Source organism: Ciconia boyciana, chromosome 3, assembly GCF_034638445.1.
Source record: "Ciconia boyciana chromosome 3, ASM3463844v1, whole genome shotgun sequence".
In the NCBI taxonomy this organism is placed as follows: domain Eukaryota; kingdom Metazoa; phylum Chordata; class Aves; order Ciconiiformes; family Ciconiidae; genus Ciconia; species Ciconia boyciana.
The window spans coordinates 55,601,365-55,619,676 of NC_132936.1; the positions used below are offsets into that span (position 1 = coordinate 55,601,365).

At 41.4% G+C, this 18,312-nt stretch overlaps 1 protein-coding gene across 2 annotated transcripts in view; it reads left to right on the top strand.

Moving 5' to 3' along the window:
• Positions 1 to 15,258, top strand: part of NT5DC1 (5'-nucleotidase domain containing 1) — a 159,632-nt gene extending 144,374 nt beyond the window's left edge. For both annotated transcript variants that reach the window (XM_072855723.1, XM_072855722.1), the window contains one exon: positions 12,357 to 15,258. In XM_072855723.1, coding sequence (XP_072711824.1) covers positions 12,357 to 12,464 — 108 coding nt within the window. In that variant the 3' untranslated portion in view covers positions 12,465 to 15,258. The remainder of the gene's footprint in view (positions 1 to 12,356) is intronic.
• The last annotated feature ends 3,054 nt before the right edge of the window (positions 15,259 to 18,312 follow it).

Consider the following 18,312-nt stretch of genomic DNA (forward strand, 5'->3'; position numbering starts at 1 on the left):
GTGAAACTCTTCCTCCCAGGCAGCTCCCCCCAACCACAGCTCAGTTTGCAGGGCTAGCAAAGCCTTTAGACTGCAAACAAACCAAGTTTCCAGCTACAGATGAAGGGGTGAGAACCAGAAAGGCATATCTGTGTAAATTAGTGAGTAGTATAGCTGCCTGTCATCGGCGGTGGAGCCCCTGCAAAGCCTGTTCCTCCATTAGGAGGGACACTGTGTGCCGTCCCTCGCTGCGTCAGACCGGTGCTGGGGCAGGGGATGGTGCCTGTGAAACTTATGCCCCAGAGCTAAAGGACAGGGGAGAAATAACGTTTTTAACTTGGAGCGGTGCACCTGAAAGCAGACTCAAAGCTGAAGGTACGAGAACATCTCTGGTTTCTTAGAGAGAGAGGTATTTCTTGTTTGTTTGTGTGGAAGTGCAGATGTTCATTATTATGGATGTTGAGGAATTCCTGACTCCTCTCGAATACCTTGTCTGACTCCTGTCACAGCAAGCTGTGAAAGCCCCTGCTTTGCCAAGCCCTGAAGTTTTTGGCTGCAGTTGTAAGTCATAGCTTAGCTGCAGCTATTTGGGAATAACTAGCTAGAAGAGATTCAAAGGGGTTATGCGAGTTTGATGCGCTCCAGCTTTTCCTTTTCTATTCATTGACTTTAATTACCAGCAGAGGACTTTCCACTGCCAAGCTGCAAAAACGCAGGCCTTTCCTCAAGATCCCCCAAGCCCCAACGCGCAGCCAGGCTGCTGGCGTGCTGACCGTACAAGCCCAGCTCCTGGCCACCAGCTGGCACGGCCCTGGCAGCACCGGGCTCACCCTGACCCAGCCGAAGGAGCTGCCACCTCCCTGGAGGTGTGCTGCAGCCTCCCGTGAGTTGTGGGCTCACCAGGGCTTCGCTATTAGCAATGTCCAACCTGGCCTTCGTACGTCTATGTGAGCAATAGTAAGTGCCACGTATAGGTAAATATCCCAGCAGCTTGCGATCTGCAAAAATATTAGGTGAAAGACAGACAATTGCTGCTATGCTAATTTTAAAATTGATTCTTGTTGTTTGGATGCAACATATATCAGTGCACAAGGAACAGCTTGGTTTATTTCTCAAGACACATTTGTCATTGAAAAAGATTATTCCAAAAATTATTCAACGTTATTCAATACTAGTGGTGTTTTACAAAAATAACTCAGTTTTCATCAAAATTCATATGAGAATTCTTTTGAGAGAGTGATCAGAAATTCATTTTGGGTAATAAAACCCTTCAAGCCTGTTTCCATTTTTTTTAAATAGAGGAAATATGTAAAAAAATATTAAAAATAAGCTATAGATCTGGATTGAGAAGCTGGAATAGAAACAACTTTAACAGCTCTCTCCTTTCACCAACATGTTTTAAGTTTGGTGCAGATGCCTTCTAATAGTTTCACCTGAAGAATTTATACAGGTAACTAAAGGGAACGATCTGATACTTGCCAAAGAGCATTGCAGGAAAAGGGTTTCACAGGGAATGCAGCTGTTGTAGTTTTTGGACATTCAAAGTATAAAATAACAGAGCATATACACAAATTGTATGTGTAATTAGTAAAATGACAGCTAGGTGAAAAATTAATCCAATCCATTCTTCATTAGCTTTCTGTGCTAATACACTTCTGTCCTCATCTTTTGTTGAAAATTCAGTATCTGACTCAAAAGGGGTTTGCATTCAAAGATGCATCAGAGATTCTGAACTCTAATCTCGCCTCTGGCAAGGAAGGTATTAGTGGGATTGCAGATTACTGCGTCACAGCTTGTCATCTAAACAGTCCCTGAAGAGAAACCAGCATTTTCCTTGTGCATGAAAAAGGACATTTTGTTTATCGTTAAAACTGCCCAAAGGACAGAAGGGATCTTCTATAATACCTTCTGTGTACTTTCCTCAGTTTGGAGAGGAAATCAGATAAAGGTCAATTAACACTCTTCATTTAAGACATTAGCACCTTGACATTAAAATGACATTAAAAAAAATGTTAACTGAAGAGCAGTGTTATGGTTGTATCTTTGCAATATTAAGAAAAGATGAGCTAAGTTGAAAGTTTTCTAAACATTTCGTAGGTCTTTTATGAGCTAATTCTCCTTACCCACTTTCAGTAAGCAGGGGAGTTTTTCTCAAGTATTAAAAAGCTGATGAGCTCATGATTATATTGACAGTACACGGTTAATAAAATAGTAGAAGCCAATGCCCCTACTCCCATTCGAAATGCCTCATTCACAAATCCATCTGTTTCTCCACTTTTCTGCTATTGAATCCCTCATTTACAGCTCTCTTACGGTTTTTGACCATTTTCAAGCACAGTGATACCAGAAGCCAGATTTTCCAAACCAGGATCCATTACCGTGGGAATGTTACATTCGAGCTCACACATGGAAATTTAAAGGTGTAGGGGTCTGTCTGAAAAATGGAGTTTTGCATCTAAGGTTGATATTTGATTAACGATTCTTTGATGCCAAAAATTCTATGCATATGTCAAGCTAATGCTTTTCCTTTGATTCTGATGATGGTTGGTATTTTTATAAAAGTCCCACTACAAAAAAATTCTGTGATGAGTAACTGTGGAGTTTGAGAGTTCATGGGGGAATTTTGATAAGTTTGTTTTGTTTCTTGTTGCAAAGAAAAGATTAAAAAAGAGGGCCCTAAATCCTAAAGAGGAGAACCCAAGAAAAACTTTTTTTAAATTTCGTGATTGTTAACCTAATCTCCTGAACATGTCTCATAACCTCTTGTGGTGGGTTGACTGTGGCTGGATGCCAGGTCAACCCATCAAAGCCACTCTGTCACTCCCCTCCTCAGCTGGACAGGGGAGAGAAAATACAAGGAAAGGCTCGTGGGTCAAGATAAGGACAGGGAGAGATCACTCAGCAATTGCTGTCACAGGCAAAACAGCCTCAACTTGGGGGAAAATTAATTTAATTTATAACCAATAAAATCAGAGTAGGATAATAAGAAATAAAACTAAATCTTAAAACACCTTCCCCCCACCCCTCCCTTCTTCCCAAGCTTAACTTTACTCCCAATTTTCTCTACCTCCTGCCCCGCAGCAGCACAGGGAGACAGGGAATGGGGGTTGCGGTCAGTTCATCACACGTTGTCTCTGCCGCTCCTTCCTCCTCAGGGGGAGGACTCCTCACACTCCTCCCCTGCTCCACCGTGGGGTCCCTCCCACGGGAGACAGTGCTCCATGAACTTCTCCAACGTGGGTCCTTCCCACAGGCTGCAGTTCTTCACGAACTGCTCCAGCGTGGGTCCTTTCCACGGGCTGCAATCCTTCAGGAACAGACTGCTCCAGCATGGGTCCCCCATGGGGTCACAAGCCCTGCCAGCAAACCTGCTCCAGCATGGGCTCCTCTCTGTCCACAGGTCCTGCCAGGAGCCTGCTCCAGCACAGGCTTCCCATGGGGTCACAGCCTCCTTCAGGCATCCACCTGCTCTGGCATGGGGTCCTCCATGGGCTGCAGGTGGATATCTGCTCCACCATTAACCTCCATGGGCTGCAGGGGGACATCCTGCCTCACCATGGCCTTCACCGTGCGGGGAAGCAGGGGAAATCTCTGCTCCGGCACCTGGAGCACCTCCTCCCCCTCCTTCTTCACTGACCTTGGTGTCTGCAGAGTTGTTTCTCTCACATATTCTCACGCCTCTCTCTGGCTGCAATTGCTGTTGTGCAGTTTTTTCCCCCTTCTTAAATATTTTATCACAGAGGCATTACCACCATTGCTGACTGGCTCGGCCTTGGCCAGCGGCGGGTCCGTCTTGGAGCCAGCTGGCATTGGCTCTATTGGACATGGGGGAAGCTTCTAGCAGCTTCTTACAGAAGCCACTCCTGTAGCCCTGCCCGCTACCAAAACCTTGCCACACAAACCCAGTACACCTCTGAATGGTGAGGTTTGTCATAGGATTAAAAGTTACTGCAAGCAAGAATAGGAGATTGAGCAATGTTGCAGCTCAAGAGGGTTGCATTTCAGAGAAGAATTAGTACAAATGTAAATGTTTTATGGAGACAGAGTTCATTTCACACTTTGGAGATTTGATAACCAAGCTTGTGTCATGCATGAGGATAATGCGGTTTTTTTAAATCTTGCGTGCTATATGAAATCTTATCATGCTTTCCCCACATGGGTGCATAAGTTTTTCTTCATGCCTTATTGTTATTTCAGTTAGCTAGTACAAGAGAAAAATCTCTGCTATAATTTGCCAAAGCTGCCTCTTTAAACACCCTACAGATCTGTACCCTGCCACTTTCTGCGGGAATTTGAGTCATCAGCCTGCTTGCTGTATAAATATAATGATAAAATTGCCAGTGAACCATGGCAAAGAAGTTCACGTTTCCACTTAGAGTTGCAAATTATCTGCACAATGGAAAGCCCAAGGCAGCTGTGATTGGGGCACCAGAACTGGCAACGCACGGGTCGCAGATACACGGGTCTCCCCATCATAGACCAACTACAAATTGCAAACCTCACACTCTTTCTTCACCATGTATTTTAAAGGTGAATGCCCTTGAAGAATCAACTATTACCATGGAAGTAATGAATTTCACTAAGCATGTAGCCATGTACTCACTTATATATCCTGAAGAATATCAATTGTAATTATTGCTGAAGTGAAACAAAAGTTCTCCCATATTTCAATACATTAGTTCTATGGTTTTTCATTGACATTACATCATTAAAAGTCAAATCCAGCTCCTATTAAAATTAAATTAGGCTTTCCTGTAAGTAGAGTGATAATTATGTACTCTTACTTACTCAAATAATACTATAATAGCATATAATTTCCTTAAACATATAGAACTATTTATATTATATATTACTTGTTAATTAGCAGTAACCTTTTATATCTAATGCCTTACCTTACAACCATGCTTTTACTTACCAGCTTCAGTGTAAAAATGTATCTATACAATATCAGCTAAAGGCTCCTTTGAGGATTTAAAGTGCTTTGGGGCTTAGCTGCTATAAATACTAGTTGATACTAAAAGGCCAAAGAGGTCATTTTTATAATGAAACCTTTTATACAAGAAATGTATTTTTAGAAATTTGGTGTACATATACAGCGGCAACATTTCTGAGGTTTTCTGGTTCTGAGGTTTTGACGCAAGTAAAAAAACAGGTAGCAAAGATAATTAACTGGAGAGATGATACGTGTTCTGAATGTATTAAGAGCATCTTGCTCTGTGTGTAAATTGAAAAGCATCAGATAATGTAAATCTGCTTCATCTGTTCCAGGAAACTAGTTTCAGCGTTCTTAATTTAAGAGAAAGAACAACATACTCAACAGGACAGACAGATAATTAATTTATTTTTTCAGCTGCAAAATAAAACTGAAACTGACAAAAACTGCATTTCAACCATAACAAATTATTATTCAATAAATCAGAACTAGCTTGTAGAAAGTCTTCAGGACCCAGTTATTTCCCAAAGGGCCTGAGACCCCAACTTTCCTGAAGGATTTGACTACTTGGTAGTAATTTTCAACATAGAAAGGACAACTTTCAGTGTGTTACAATTTGTTCAGCCTTTCCTTCCTCCTCCAGAAAGGTGTATTGACTTGTGCCCCTGAAGGCCGTGTCAAATCATGCAGAACCCAAAAGATTACTTCCTAGCCAATAACTGACAGAAATGTTCCTGCCGTTCTTATTCTGCTCTGTGAGATGTCAAAGTACAGCCACCTCTAAAAGATTAAAGGGAGAACTCATGAGCAGCTCATTAAGAAAGGGGGAACCACTCAGTCACTTCTGCTTTAAAGTTATCCTTCAACTCAGGCAGCATAATTTCATTTGCAGGCTGTAATTAAAGCTATAATTGGGTTTTTACTAGATCGCAGACTTATGGGGTGGGTTTAGATTGCTTCTTTAAAAACACTGGTGGTAATACAAAGTGTTGATAATTTTTGAGTGTGAAAAACAGTGAAAATAGGTAAGTCACCAAGTATTGGAAACATTTCTTTGACCAGGTTGGAATTTTACGTAACCTGCAACCTCACATGTACAAGAAAAAGTTGCTAGAAGCATTTATGTACTCTGGATTGGTGCCTAACATATTCCCTCTGGATTAAGATGGTCACACACACAAAAAAACCAATGTAGGCTTTGTCTTCACTGCTTAAAAAGCTTAATGTGTGTCTGTGTGTGGCTTTTTACCTTAAGGTAAGCAATGTTTCTCACCCATCCAGAGGAAAAAATAGGGAAAGGGAAAGAAAACATTTCTTTTACAAGAGAGAGGAGCATGACAACGTTAACCCAAGTTTGGAGAGTAAGTCTCATCTTGGTGAGTTTACCTCAAAATGAAAGTAAAGGGGCGTATCATCACTGCATTTATCTTAATATAGCTCCTTTACAGTCTCAAAATGCAACTTATTTCTGTTTCTTAATCCATCAGAAATGCCTGTCATCTCAAACAGTTTCTTGTTTTCAGGCTAACTTCTTCAACTTACCTCAGAAGCCCTTCCCACCGCCCTTAGATCCAGGATGAGTCATTCAGACAGAAATTAATTAACAGATCCCTGAAAGACTAACACCTGCTAGTAGGATCTTGGCATTCTCTTAGGATTTTTTTTAGATTAAGTCTTCATCTAACTATTTTAAAATATTATAGTCTGATATTTTCTTTTGATCAGTTCCAGATCAAGCAAAGAACCACACAGAGCTATTTTCTCAAAGGGTCTCCAAAAATCACCATTTAAACTAAAACAAAAATGAGAGAAATTTCCCTCACATACAAATAATGAGTTTTCCCATATAAACACAAAACAGCAAAGGAGTTTCCAAGGCTTTCCTTCGCTGCAGACTCTACCAGGCTCGGTTGCAAGTTTAGCGCATGCCTTGTGCACAGCTGTTTTGTTCAAGCCGGGGTCAGCAGTCCCTGGGCCGTAGGGTAGACCCAAAGTAATGTGAATTGTTCCTCCCAAGATAATAGCGGTGAAACTGCACGCCACAGGCAATCGCAACAGCCGCGAAGGGATGGGCTTCCCATCCCCCGGGCACTCATCCCTCTGCAAAACTCTGACAGCGAGGCTGCTGCTCCAGTTTGCCACGGGTTTTCTCCAATGTCACCCTCTTCCATGTTAGATACAGCAGAAGAGTAACCAGTAAAAAACCCCAGTGGCAGGGAAGCTCTTCCTCAGGCCAGGCTCATGCTTCAGATGTCTACTGGCAGAGCCACAGGCGTGATCTCCAACCAGTACACCTGTGTTGGCAAAAGCTCTTAGGTCGGTGCAATTAAAGCAGCAAACCTGCACTTTCACTGAGGCTAGTTTTAGTCTTTATTCCTGGGTGCTCAGGAATAAACTTCACTGGCTTATATAGCACATTGCCAGTGCCAGCTACATCCAAACTCAGAAGTTTTAGCAGCTTCCTTCTACAGAGCATACCGGTACTGAAGAGTCCCCCCTTTCCCATACGACACTGCAGAGAGACCCTCCCTCCTCCTCCTCCTCCTCTCTAACTTTTGAGTCGCAGCATATGCAGACAGCAGCAATGACTTTCATGTAACTGATAGAAGGAACGCTTTCCTTGTGCTGATTTCACTATTTCAGGAGCTTTGTTTTAGTACAGCAAACATCTGACCTCCTGTTTAGGAAAATCAGTCTTAGAAGTTTTGCTAAAAATAACTGCTATCAGATAAATCTACTTGTGACCTTGGGGTTTTTTTCTTTTTGCCACTAGTACCCTCCTTCACATTCTGAGCTCTTGCTGCAAGCACTGCTTTGACTGTTATAAAATAGAAATGGGTCAGGAGATAAAAACATTTAGTATTTTAAAAAAACCCAACACCTGTTACAGTTTACCTGCAGAGTGGCAAGTCAGGCCACTCGACAGTGCAGCCAAACTGGTGAGCTCCCCTGCAGCAGTTGTGCTTACTCCGCTGTTAAGAAATTATTATTAGAAATTGCTGCCATTAAGAAATTAAAATTTTCCTTTTTCTTCAACAGCAACTTTGAAATACAAGGAAAGATTTATGGCAAAGCTTCTAAGCCAGTGTAAATTACTGGAATTCCTGTAAAAGCAAAAGAATACTGGCTGACAATCTGCCCCTATAGTTATACCACCTGCATGCTGAGCCGTAAGATAGAGCTCTGTCTGTGTTTTCTGAGATTTGCCACAACTGAGCAGTTTAAAGGTTTTTCAAGTTAAAACTTGGGTATCGCTAACGAAGTTTTAATTTTCCTCCCTGCGCCTTTTCCTTGGTGATAATCAGGAGGATATATCTGGATTCACTTAAGAACACAACCCTGCTGTTTACTAGGAGGTTTCTGCAGCGCCTGGCTCCAGCCCTGCTGACTGGCAGGGAGCAGACCTCAGAGAGGGGAGGGGAGTTCTGCTTTCTGTAGGGCTTCTCACTCGTCACCGGGATGCTGCTGTGGTGTCATGATTAAAAAATGTTGGCTTTGCTTTTGTTGGTCAATACTGCAAAACGATTCCTGACATTTCTGCTGTGTATTTTGGGAGAAATCTGTTTCAGTCTTGGCCTGTGCTTTGAATTGAAAAAAATGCCTTCCATCTAAAGAGCTTAGTTAAGATTATATTTGTTTAATGTATTGGTTTGTTCAAGGAAATCTCAAAAAAGGATTAGACGTGAGTATTGAGTTTATCAAGCAGGCCTGTGTCTGGATTAGATTATGATTGTCTTCCATTCAGTTACTCAAATATTTTCCTGATCACTCATCAAGAATATTACGTTTTCCCTTCTTCTTGTGGTTTCCTTTTCCTTCCTTGTGGCTGGAACTCTAATTTTTCTTCTGATAAAAGCTTGTGACTGTCATTTCGTTTGCTTACACTAACTGAACAGCACACAGACACCGAGATGTTGTCAGCTTAATAACTATGAAATAAATCCATCCGCAACACCTAAATACATGCACAGGTATGGGTATACATAAGCATCAGAGCACAATGTTGTAATTAATGTCACTTAATACCTGGATCTGGATAACTGGAACACAGCAACTGACAGTGGTTACTGTTGAAACATCATCATTGCCATTTTATTTTCACCAGGGCTGCTGGAGTCCTGCAAGCGAGGTAGGGGCAGGGCAGGAGTCCTGCTTCAGAGCTCAGGCTAAGGCGTATAACCCGTGAGGGCTGCCCAAGCCACTGGGAAATGCTAGTAATGCTGAATGGTCACTGCAAAGGAAACTGGTTTTCATCACTCGCGCTCAGTCTCTGGTGTGGGAACAAAGAAAGGAGTGGGACAGAAATTCAGGGGGATGCTTCTAACAACTGACATTTCTGTAGATCTAGGAAGGGAGGTAGACCTTGAGACCCTCCATGTCTGACTTCTAGGAGTCTTTGGCTCTAAAAGTTAATATCCTATTTGTCTTGGGAACAAAATGAGTCTGGGTGGAATTACCTAAGTATGATAGAAAAATTCTGGGATTGTGGTCCTCAAGGAATTGGGTAGAGCCAGCTAGTTCATTCTTCCAGGCTCAAGCTGTTTAGTTTGTTCAGGGGTTGTTTTTTTTTTAGGAGAGTGGCAATATTGGATGAGTTTTGTGCTGAATTCATTATCAGTGTAGGTTAGGACTGATTAGAGCCTCGCTGTCAAATTATATCTCAGAGAGGACTGGGTATCTGCCCCGTGCCTAATTTATGACTCTCCATCAGGGTTAGGTGAGAAGTGATGGCAAGATGCAAAGGTCTGCCACGACAGCAGCGGTTGTGAGCATGCACAGCAGCAGAACCTGAGCAAATTTACTGGCAAAAACACTAGGAAAACAATCAACTTGGAAATAAGCAACTATTTTTTTCCTGAGATTTGCTTTATTCTCAAATACTGTATCTTATTTTTTGCATGCTTTTGCATCAAGCTGTGGCCTGCACAAGCATTTCAGTTTAGTGGAACATAGCTGCTTATAGCTTCTCTGTGTCATCAGTGCTAATATGGAATAGGACCAGATATGAAATGAATTGCTGCTGTGTCCAGGAGGCAGACTCCAGACCTGTATCATTGGTCTTTGTTGATGAGCCAGTATTGCTGGACCTAGTGATACCATTGCCACTTATATCAAAAGAAGTTGGATCGAGCTTTGGTGTACAATTCACGTGATACCTTTGCAATCCAAGGCAACTGCAATTTATTTTAAGTTAAGTTGCACAGTTTTCGCAGAACTTAGTTTAAAAGAACTTACACAATCTTCATCTATGATATTTTCTGGATCTCCAGTTTTTCAAAAATTTTGCATTCCCCAATAAAAAAAATCTTCGTTTCTCTTTCCCTGTATACTTGCCCTTCTTCCTCACTGTGTGTTTATTCATAGCCACTAAGATTCCAAGTATGCCTTTCTGGATCAGTCCAGAGCTTTCTCATAAATATATCACACAAATAAAGCAATAATATGAAACGTTGCATATTCCAGGCAAAGCAGATGCAGGAAATGAAATCATTGATGAAAAAAAAACCTGGAAATAGAGGAAGATTTTTACTATGTTTGTGATACATAAAATCTGCTTAATGGGCAAAGAATAGTATCTGCTTCACGCAACTTTCGGTGATGCCTTGGGCAACGTTTTCACATATGGATACCTTCTGATCATCTTCCAAAGTCAGCTTGCTCAGACAAAAACAATATTTAAATGGATAGATTGGGGGTTGAATAGTAAAAAAGTCATTATTTTCTTTTGGAGTCTTGTGCACTGTATATAGAATGGGTTTGTGTTTAAGCTGATTGTGTAAAGCTAGTTTACCAGGACATACCGACAAAATCACCATTTTGATCCAACTGGTTCTTTTCTTCAGCATAAGCAACTCGGCAGCAAGTCCGCCCCATCCGTGCTGCTCTTTGCTTAAACTACTCTTGGGACGCTCCAGACTGCTAGACTAAAAAGCTAGTGAAAGCTTTTCTATAAAAGTAACTGTATGGCATTTAATTTTTATAGCTTATAAAGATATTCAGAAATATTTGCTTTCTTTTTTATTATTATTTGTTATTTTGGAAACCTTCGTTTTAAACAGAGCTGTCGTAAACAGACTCAGCAGCCAGTAAATCCATTGGGCCCTCTGCAGACTAGAAAAACATCTGCCTGTTCTGCTGTGCTCAGAACGGGCTCCAGAGATTCCCCTAACTCAGACAAAATGAGAAAATGTACTCCTTTGACAAGCTGAAGTAACCCACTTCATAAAGCGTAATTCACTTCCAAGCAAGTCTCCTCCCATTCCTCCTTTCTTCCAGCCCCTATCTGATTTTTCAGCTGGATCTAAATACTAATTTGCTTGCTTGAGTTACGTTTAATATGGTTTTAAAGCTGCAGATCTGGATGCTGTCCTGGTGCCTGCCTGTGAATCGCTTGTGAGACAGACCTGAACTTCCTGTTGTTTGTGCCGAAACTGCTCAGATTGTGTTTTTCTGGTTCACAAAAGCTGCTGAGTGCAAAAAAAAATATTTTAGCATATAGGGACAGATATCATCACCCCAAATTTACTCCAGATTAAAAAAAAAAGTTGTCATTAATAACTTACTGTTCAGGGAAGCTGAGTAATAGTTTTTATGTTTTGCTTTGGTTCTAAACAGACAACTTGGGAAGGAGCTAACCCTTTTTTGTTGCTTCGGGGCTTTTTTTTCATTTATTGGAAGGTTAACTTTTTCTTGAATGAAGTTTTATTTGTGTGTTTTTTTAACTTGTTTTCTTGAACTTTTAATACAAGGTGAGCATGGGAAGTATCCGTTTTCTGGCTGTGAGGGTGGGTGGGTCACTGCTGGCAGTAAAGACTTCTTTTAAAAAGCTACAGAAAAGAAAGCTTTGACTGTTCAGAACTATTTTAATGCATTCAGTGTTCTTTACAGACTGGAAGTGATGAGTACGCCAAGTTACAAGTGCAGATTTCTAAGAATGCTTGGTACAAAATTATATTATTAACACTGGACTGCAAGAAAGTCTAAGAGCCTTTGGGGAATCTTGCTGTAATAGCCACGAAAAAAAAAGAAACGGACTTTTCTGTTTTAAACGTAGCCCTTTAATGAGTAGATTACTGAGATAAAAGAGGAAGGTGACAAATTGAAGCATGAACTTGAAAGTGTTCTAGTGGGAAAACTCCATCTAAACTCAATGAAGATCTTTGTTTAATTTTTAAGCATTAGTTTAATAATTTTCTATGACTAGCATTATTTTAGCAATCAAGGAACTGAATATCCTTTACTGCAGTTGAGTAAACTCTGAAAGTCAATCCCTTGGACAGCTGAAGATGTCAAATAAATATGTAATCACGCAATCTGATTGAGTTCTAATGCTGGTGAGCAAACAGCTCAAGGGCTCAAGAAGTACTGCTATTCACCACAGGCTTATTTTTTATGTGATACAGGCTGTGTTGCTAATCAGATATGGCATGTTTCTGTCTTTCAGATTTACCACTGGATTACAGATTTACACGATTTTCCTCAAATAACTCAGCAACTGCTGGGTACTACCCAAGCCCTCCAAGAGCACTGCTGCCAAATGAGGAGTCAGTGACTATGAAATAGGTTGTCGGCTTTTTCCTTAAATAACCCTGTGGTCCTTACTTAATCTGCTATCAAATGCTAATTGGTGAAAATGTTGTGTGATGCTTCATAAAATAGAATGATGGATTAAAGCAGACTCCTGTGTAGACTTGTGTTTCACTTGTTGCTCTAGTCCAGCCGCAACAGGTGAGCAATGCATCCTTCTCTCTAAATCTTCTGACCACCACTACCTTTCGCAAAGTGCTATTGGCTTTTTCCATGCACTGCCCAAAGCCTTCAAGGGAAATGTACTAGTAATAGCTCACGCCAAGTTACATTCTACATTTTCAAGGGCATTTGCAGTACTATCCCTATTTAAAGTGATGCTGTTGCTACTGTAAGCCCCAGGAAAGACATGAACCAGACCCTTGGCCATATTCCATTTAAGAATTACCTTGGACAGCCCACGTTATCACCGTAGATCAGTGTTTTGCAGGCTCTAAGGAATTTATTCTCTCACTGTAACTGTTCTTGGAGATACAGAAAGACTGAGGCCCGAAGAGAAAGATGCACCATACCCAAAAAGAGACTTGAATGGGATGTAGGCAGCTAAAAGCAGCCTGACAGTCCTGAAAGCCTTTGTCACATGCTTCGTATTCCTGAAAGTGCCTAACCACTATTCAACAGCAAGGTTCCCTGCATGCTTTTTGCTCCTTTAGTCTTCAGTACCTCAAGAGTCAGAGCTTTCTTGCAGAAGGAGGGAAACCTGTGTACCGTTCCCTTCTCAGCTTGCGTGGATTCAAACCCGCATTCTCCACCTCCCTGGGAAATCCTTCCAAGAGTAGGAAGGATATAGGACCCAGCTATATAGAGCCATCTTTGCTAAGTACAGCCTCAGCCCAGAAGAAAAGCAAGCCTGAAGACATAAACTGAATATGTGGTTTCTTATCAGCTAATTTAAGCAAACGGGCATGCTGTTCTCTGTGGATTCAGTTCCAAAGACCCGATTCTCCAGCGCTTTGGACAGGGAGCCTTCAGTAACTAACGCAGGGTAGCAGATGCAAAACCATGTCAATGATATTTCTTTAGTCAGCAGTTTTGTCTAGGCACACTAACGTGGCAGAATTTTGGATAAATTTCCTTCAAAATTTAAAGAAATTTTATTTTCTTGCTTTCAAGAAAAGCCCACAATAAGAATTTATCTTCTGAGGCCTAGACAATTATCAGAATGGATTTAACTTGTGTTAACATTTAACTTGTGCCACCACAGCACACTCGATTTTTGCAGCTTCACCAGTTAAAATATTTTGTGTCAGAATTAGACACAAACACCATTCCACCTCATCTCAGAGATACCAGTCTTTGTTTCCATACTTTTTTCCTACCTTTGTTTAATTTACATGGGGATGTTATTTTTACATTCTTGTGGTCCAGTATACTTACAAGTAATATGCAACATTTCCAATTTAACATTAAGCATTGTTTTTCTGAAAGGGAAACATAAAACAAATGAGGAAAAAATTGAGAAAAACTTTCCTTAAGACAAGGTGGGTGAGGAAGGAAAATGAAAGTGCCATTCTCCTCCTCATAAACAACAGGCTGAAAATATTTGATTTAAGAAGGTAACAATAAGTAATACTTTAGTTCATTTTGAAATTTTTAAATTAGCATCAATGTCTTGGGCAGCAAATCTGGCTCATGATAAGCATATGATTTGTATTAAGCAGAGAGATACCCAGATTAAAATCTCAGATCCCTGATTACAGCATCATTTGAAATTCTAACCTGAATCAAGTAATCCTCTGCAAATAATTTCTAACTAGATTGTGATCCAAACCAATATCGCGTAACCTCACGCTTTTGTTGTTCTGAATTTGGAACTTATTTTTGTAGGTTGGGCATTTTTTTTCTTGTTTTTTAAAGAAAATTAATTAAAATTGAATTGTTAATGAAAATTAAGTGAAAATCATCTAAGCAAGTCCTTGGTTCCTGGCATCTCAGTGGAGAAGGAGTATTTTTTTTAATTGAAAGGTGACAGATTCTAAGGAAAGCCTGAACACAAAGCTCACCAGAACAAATACATATACAGCCTTGCTCAACTGGGAGGTGACGGTACCCGTCTCTGACGAAGGCTGTAACCAGCCATTTGCAATTGCTGCCGGAAGGACCGCACAGTAGCAGAGAAAGAAGTGGATAGCAGAAGGCTACTGTAAGCATGACTCCATGTGCCACCATATGCTGCAGGAAGACTTAGGAAAAACAATTGAAGCGTTTGCCCAAAAACCAGAGTTCCTGTGAAATCAGGACTTAACGACACTTACTAAAGACTTTTCTTATTCAGGAATCTCTGAAAATTATACAGGTCTTATTACAAAGCAGAGCTTGGCTATGGAGGAACTTTAGGAGGGCAATTGGTGCTGTGGGGACGGGAGAGCTCTTGGAAACGGAGGTGGCGTGGAGACCAGGGAGAAGAAATGCACATGGCAGAAAACTGGTAGACAGCTAGCCATATTTAACATGACACGGTAAAGACACCGTCTTTGCTTCTTCCTTCTTTCTTTTTTTTTTTTAACCCCTGGAAATCTCTGAAATTTCTTGGATTCTATTGTGAGAGGCCATTGACAGAAAGATTGCTGAAGTGCCTGCAAAACTATCTTGAGTATCAACAGGGAGACATAAAGTTGTAAAGATTCATTAAAATCACTCTGTCTGGTTATATAGCCCTGAAAGCCACAGTTTTGCTTAAAACCAGAGATGAATACCAAGTCTCTTTTGGCATCTGTTTTGGTATAAAGCACATGTGTCTGAATTTTAAAATAAAGAGAATTTATTTCTGAAAAAAAAAAAAAGTTCTCTGACTTTACTTTATAGCTGAGCAGCAAAAAGAGAAAAGGGAGACAAGGTCATCATGAAGCAGTGCAAGGAGAGTTTCATGCTACAGCCTCGAACAAAGCAAAACTTGACCCACTCAGAATAAAAGATGTATAAAACAACCAAAAACTAGTATAAATTAATACTTTTAATAAAATAATACCTTTAATACCTATAGGAAAGTCAGCTTTGACGCAAAGCAGAGCTCACTGCAAGTGTTTCCTGAATAGGGCTTGTTCCTGGAAACTAAAGATTTCTTAATCCCCAGTGAGTAGAAGTTAAATAAACAGATGCAGATAGCTTATCCGTGGTAGACAAGGGGCACCACAGGCCTTTCTGAGGCCACTGCTTCCCCGGGCTGCTGGGGCTCTCCAGGTCGTCTGAGTCCCAGGTGTGTGATAGTGCAGCAGCGCTGGAGCGATTCCTAAGGGAATTCCCAGGAAAATTTGTCCAGTGATAGGCACCAGGAACCAGCACTCCCAAAATTGGCTTAAATCTGCGTAAGTAGCAACCAGCCATTGTCCAGCCTGGCATGACAGCCTACCTAGGGAAAAAATATCTCTAAAACGGGGACACGGTAACATGAAAAGGGGAGTTCATCCACAGATGTGTGATGGGCAGATCTTTTGGGATGCAGAAAGGCTCCAGGGCTCCAGGCAGGGTGGCTGGACTGGCCCTCCAGTGTGCTAGGGCTTGAGACACAACGTAACCACTGATCTCACCCATCTCCTGCAATGACCGATAGTACTCCAAACATTATCTGCGTTCAAATACATAACCCTTAGCCCTGCCCGCGTTGCCTAGTGTGAAGTTTTATAGCAGCAGTTGGCTATAACAACTGAAAACAATATGACCATTTCACTATGACAAGTGAAAACCTGGCCTGCCATGTCCTCCTAGGTCATGTATTTGCCAGCAGCTGTACAGGCTTTAGGGTTTTTAACAATCTTTTTGACAGATACTTTAGAAATTGAAGAAAAGTAACATACCTCACTGGCAAGTTAGAGATTACTTATTGGTTTCTGTATTGTAAAATAGGATGCAGGAAATCATCTACCACACACAATACACAACACTGGTCTTTGCTTGAAGGAAAATAAATATAAACTCTGTCCCAGCTCCAAGTCATTGGCCCTGGCACACTCTGGATCAGACCTGGCTACAACCAGGTTGCAAACCACGTAACTCTCAGTAAAGGATGGCTTATTGTGAGATTGCTCTAATTCAAAACTGTTCACTTGTGTTTTCCTGACAAACAGTCATTCTCCTATAGAAACCTCAATTTTTTTTCTTTCCAGGAGTCCTAATCCAACCTGAGAGAGCAGTGGGGTATGGCCAACACCTATTGCCCTAGCAAAATGAATGGTTTCCAACCTGGCCTTGGAGTGCTTCTCCTTCCTGTAGATGCAGAGTCATATTTTCTAACTATGTAGAACAATATACAATTTGTAATCGTCTTTCTTACCATCAGTAGAGATGTGCTTTTACATTCCTCACAGTGGTCTTGTTTGAAAAGTGTTTGGCCATGACTTGTCCAATCACATACTAAATAAATATTGTAGCTTCACCTTTAAGTCTTTCCTCCTGGGGCCAAGTATGCATTAACTCATACCAAGGCAAATGACAGCAGAGTGTAAAAATATATAAATTAGCAGAGACATGCCAACAGTGAGAAGGCAGTGTCTGAGCCTCCATGTCAACCTTCTTTTGCCACCACAGAAAACAAAAACGCATTGAGCGTAAAACACAGTTTTGTACACAACCTTGATGTCTTACAGCAGAGAGAGTTTCTCAGAAATTCAAGTTTAGAAATAAAGTCTCTTCTGTGCAAAACATTAAAAGTCTCACACGCTACACCATACAGCAAGGGATCTGATAGGAAGGTGTTGCTTCTGACTTCCCTGGCCAGGGGGCATGGCATGGGGCAGCCTGCTGCTCCTCAGCATCATGCAAGGAGCACGACAAGTTTTCTGGTACATTTAAGCGGCTGACTTCTTTTAAAACAAAATATGCCTCTTTCTGTACACATGCTTGGAGGCAGATAGTATTTCAGCTGAAGCATAGCATCAGATGGAGGAGGGAAAGCACGGAGCTAAGCTACAGGAACCTTATCTCTGCAGAGAGTGCCAGCTGTAATGGTCTAATGGCTGTAACGCTGTAGCCACAGGCATCTATTGGTAACAACTGCCCAAGAACCAGCCCTTCCAGCAGGCACATAGCCGACCCAGAACCCCCCAGGGGAAAGGCTCAATCCCATTACAAATCCAGTGGCCTGTAATTTTAATTTTCTGCAATTCTGAATAAGTGGAACATCAAACCTCCTCGGTGAGTCGCAGGAGAGAAAAAAAAGTATAAAAAAGTAGAGGTTTTCTTCTGAATGCTTTTGATGCAAGAAACAAATCCTGCTTTTCCGTAAGCGTTATAGAAATGCTTAACTTGAAAACAGAGCTTGGATTAGGGCCAAAATAAGATGGAATCCAGGAAGTTAAACAGACTCGGAGATTTCCAGCTCAAAAAGCTTGCCAGCATCTTTACAGGGCAAACTGGGGATTCCTATCTACAGATCAATGGACTACTACTGTGGCCAGCATGAGCGCTCATTTTCTTGAATATAGGACAAAGGGGTAAGGGAAATCTTTTCAGTATGAGGTGGGTACCCACGGCAGTTCTCTGGTAAGCACGGCAAGACTGCAGGGGTTTTGCAGCTGACCGGATGTCACAGTTCACAGAAGGGCAAACATCTGAAGCACCACATCTAACTTCTGCCCCCACTGCAGCTAAACTGATTTAATGAGAACTGTGCTAAAAATCCCTCATGCTTCCCACTCACGCTGCCAGAGCGCCTACGTAGTTCTCTCACACATGGTCATAACAACTTTTAAATACTTGCACGGGGGTGAGAAACCATTGCAGCCACTTCAAAACAATGCTATGGCTTCCAGCCCCTTTTGCAAATTCGAGGGTGCAAGACACAAAATGGCAGCAGCACGAATGGAATAGCAGTCTGC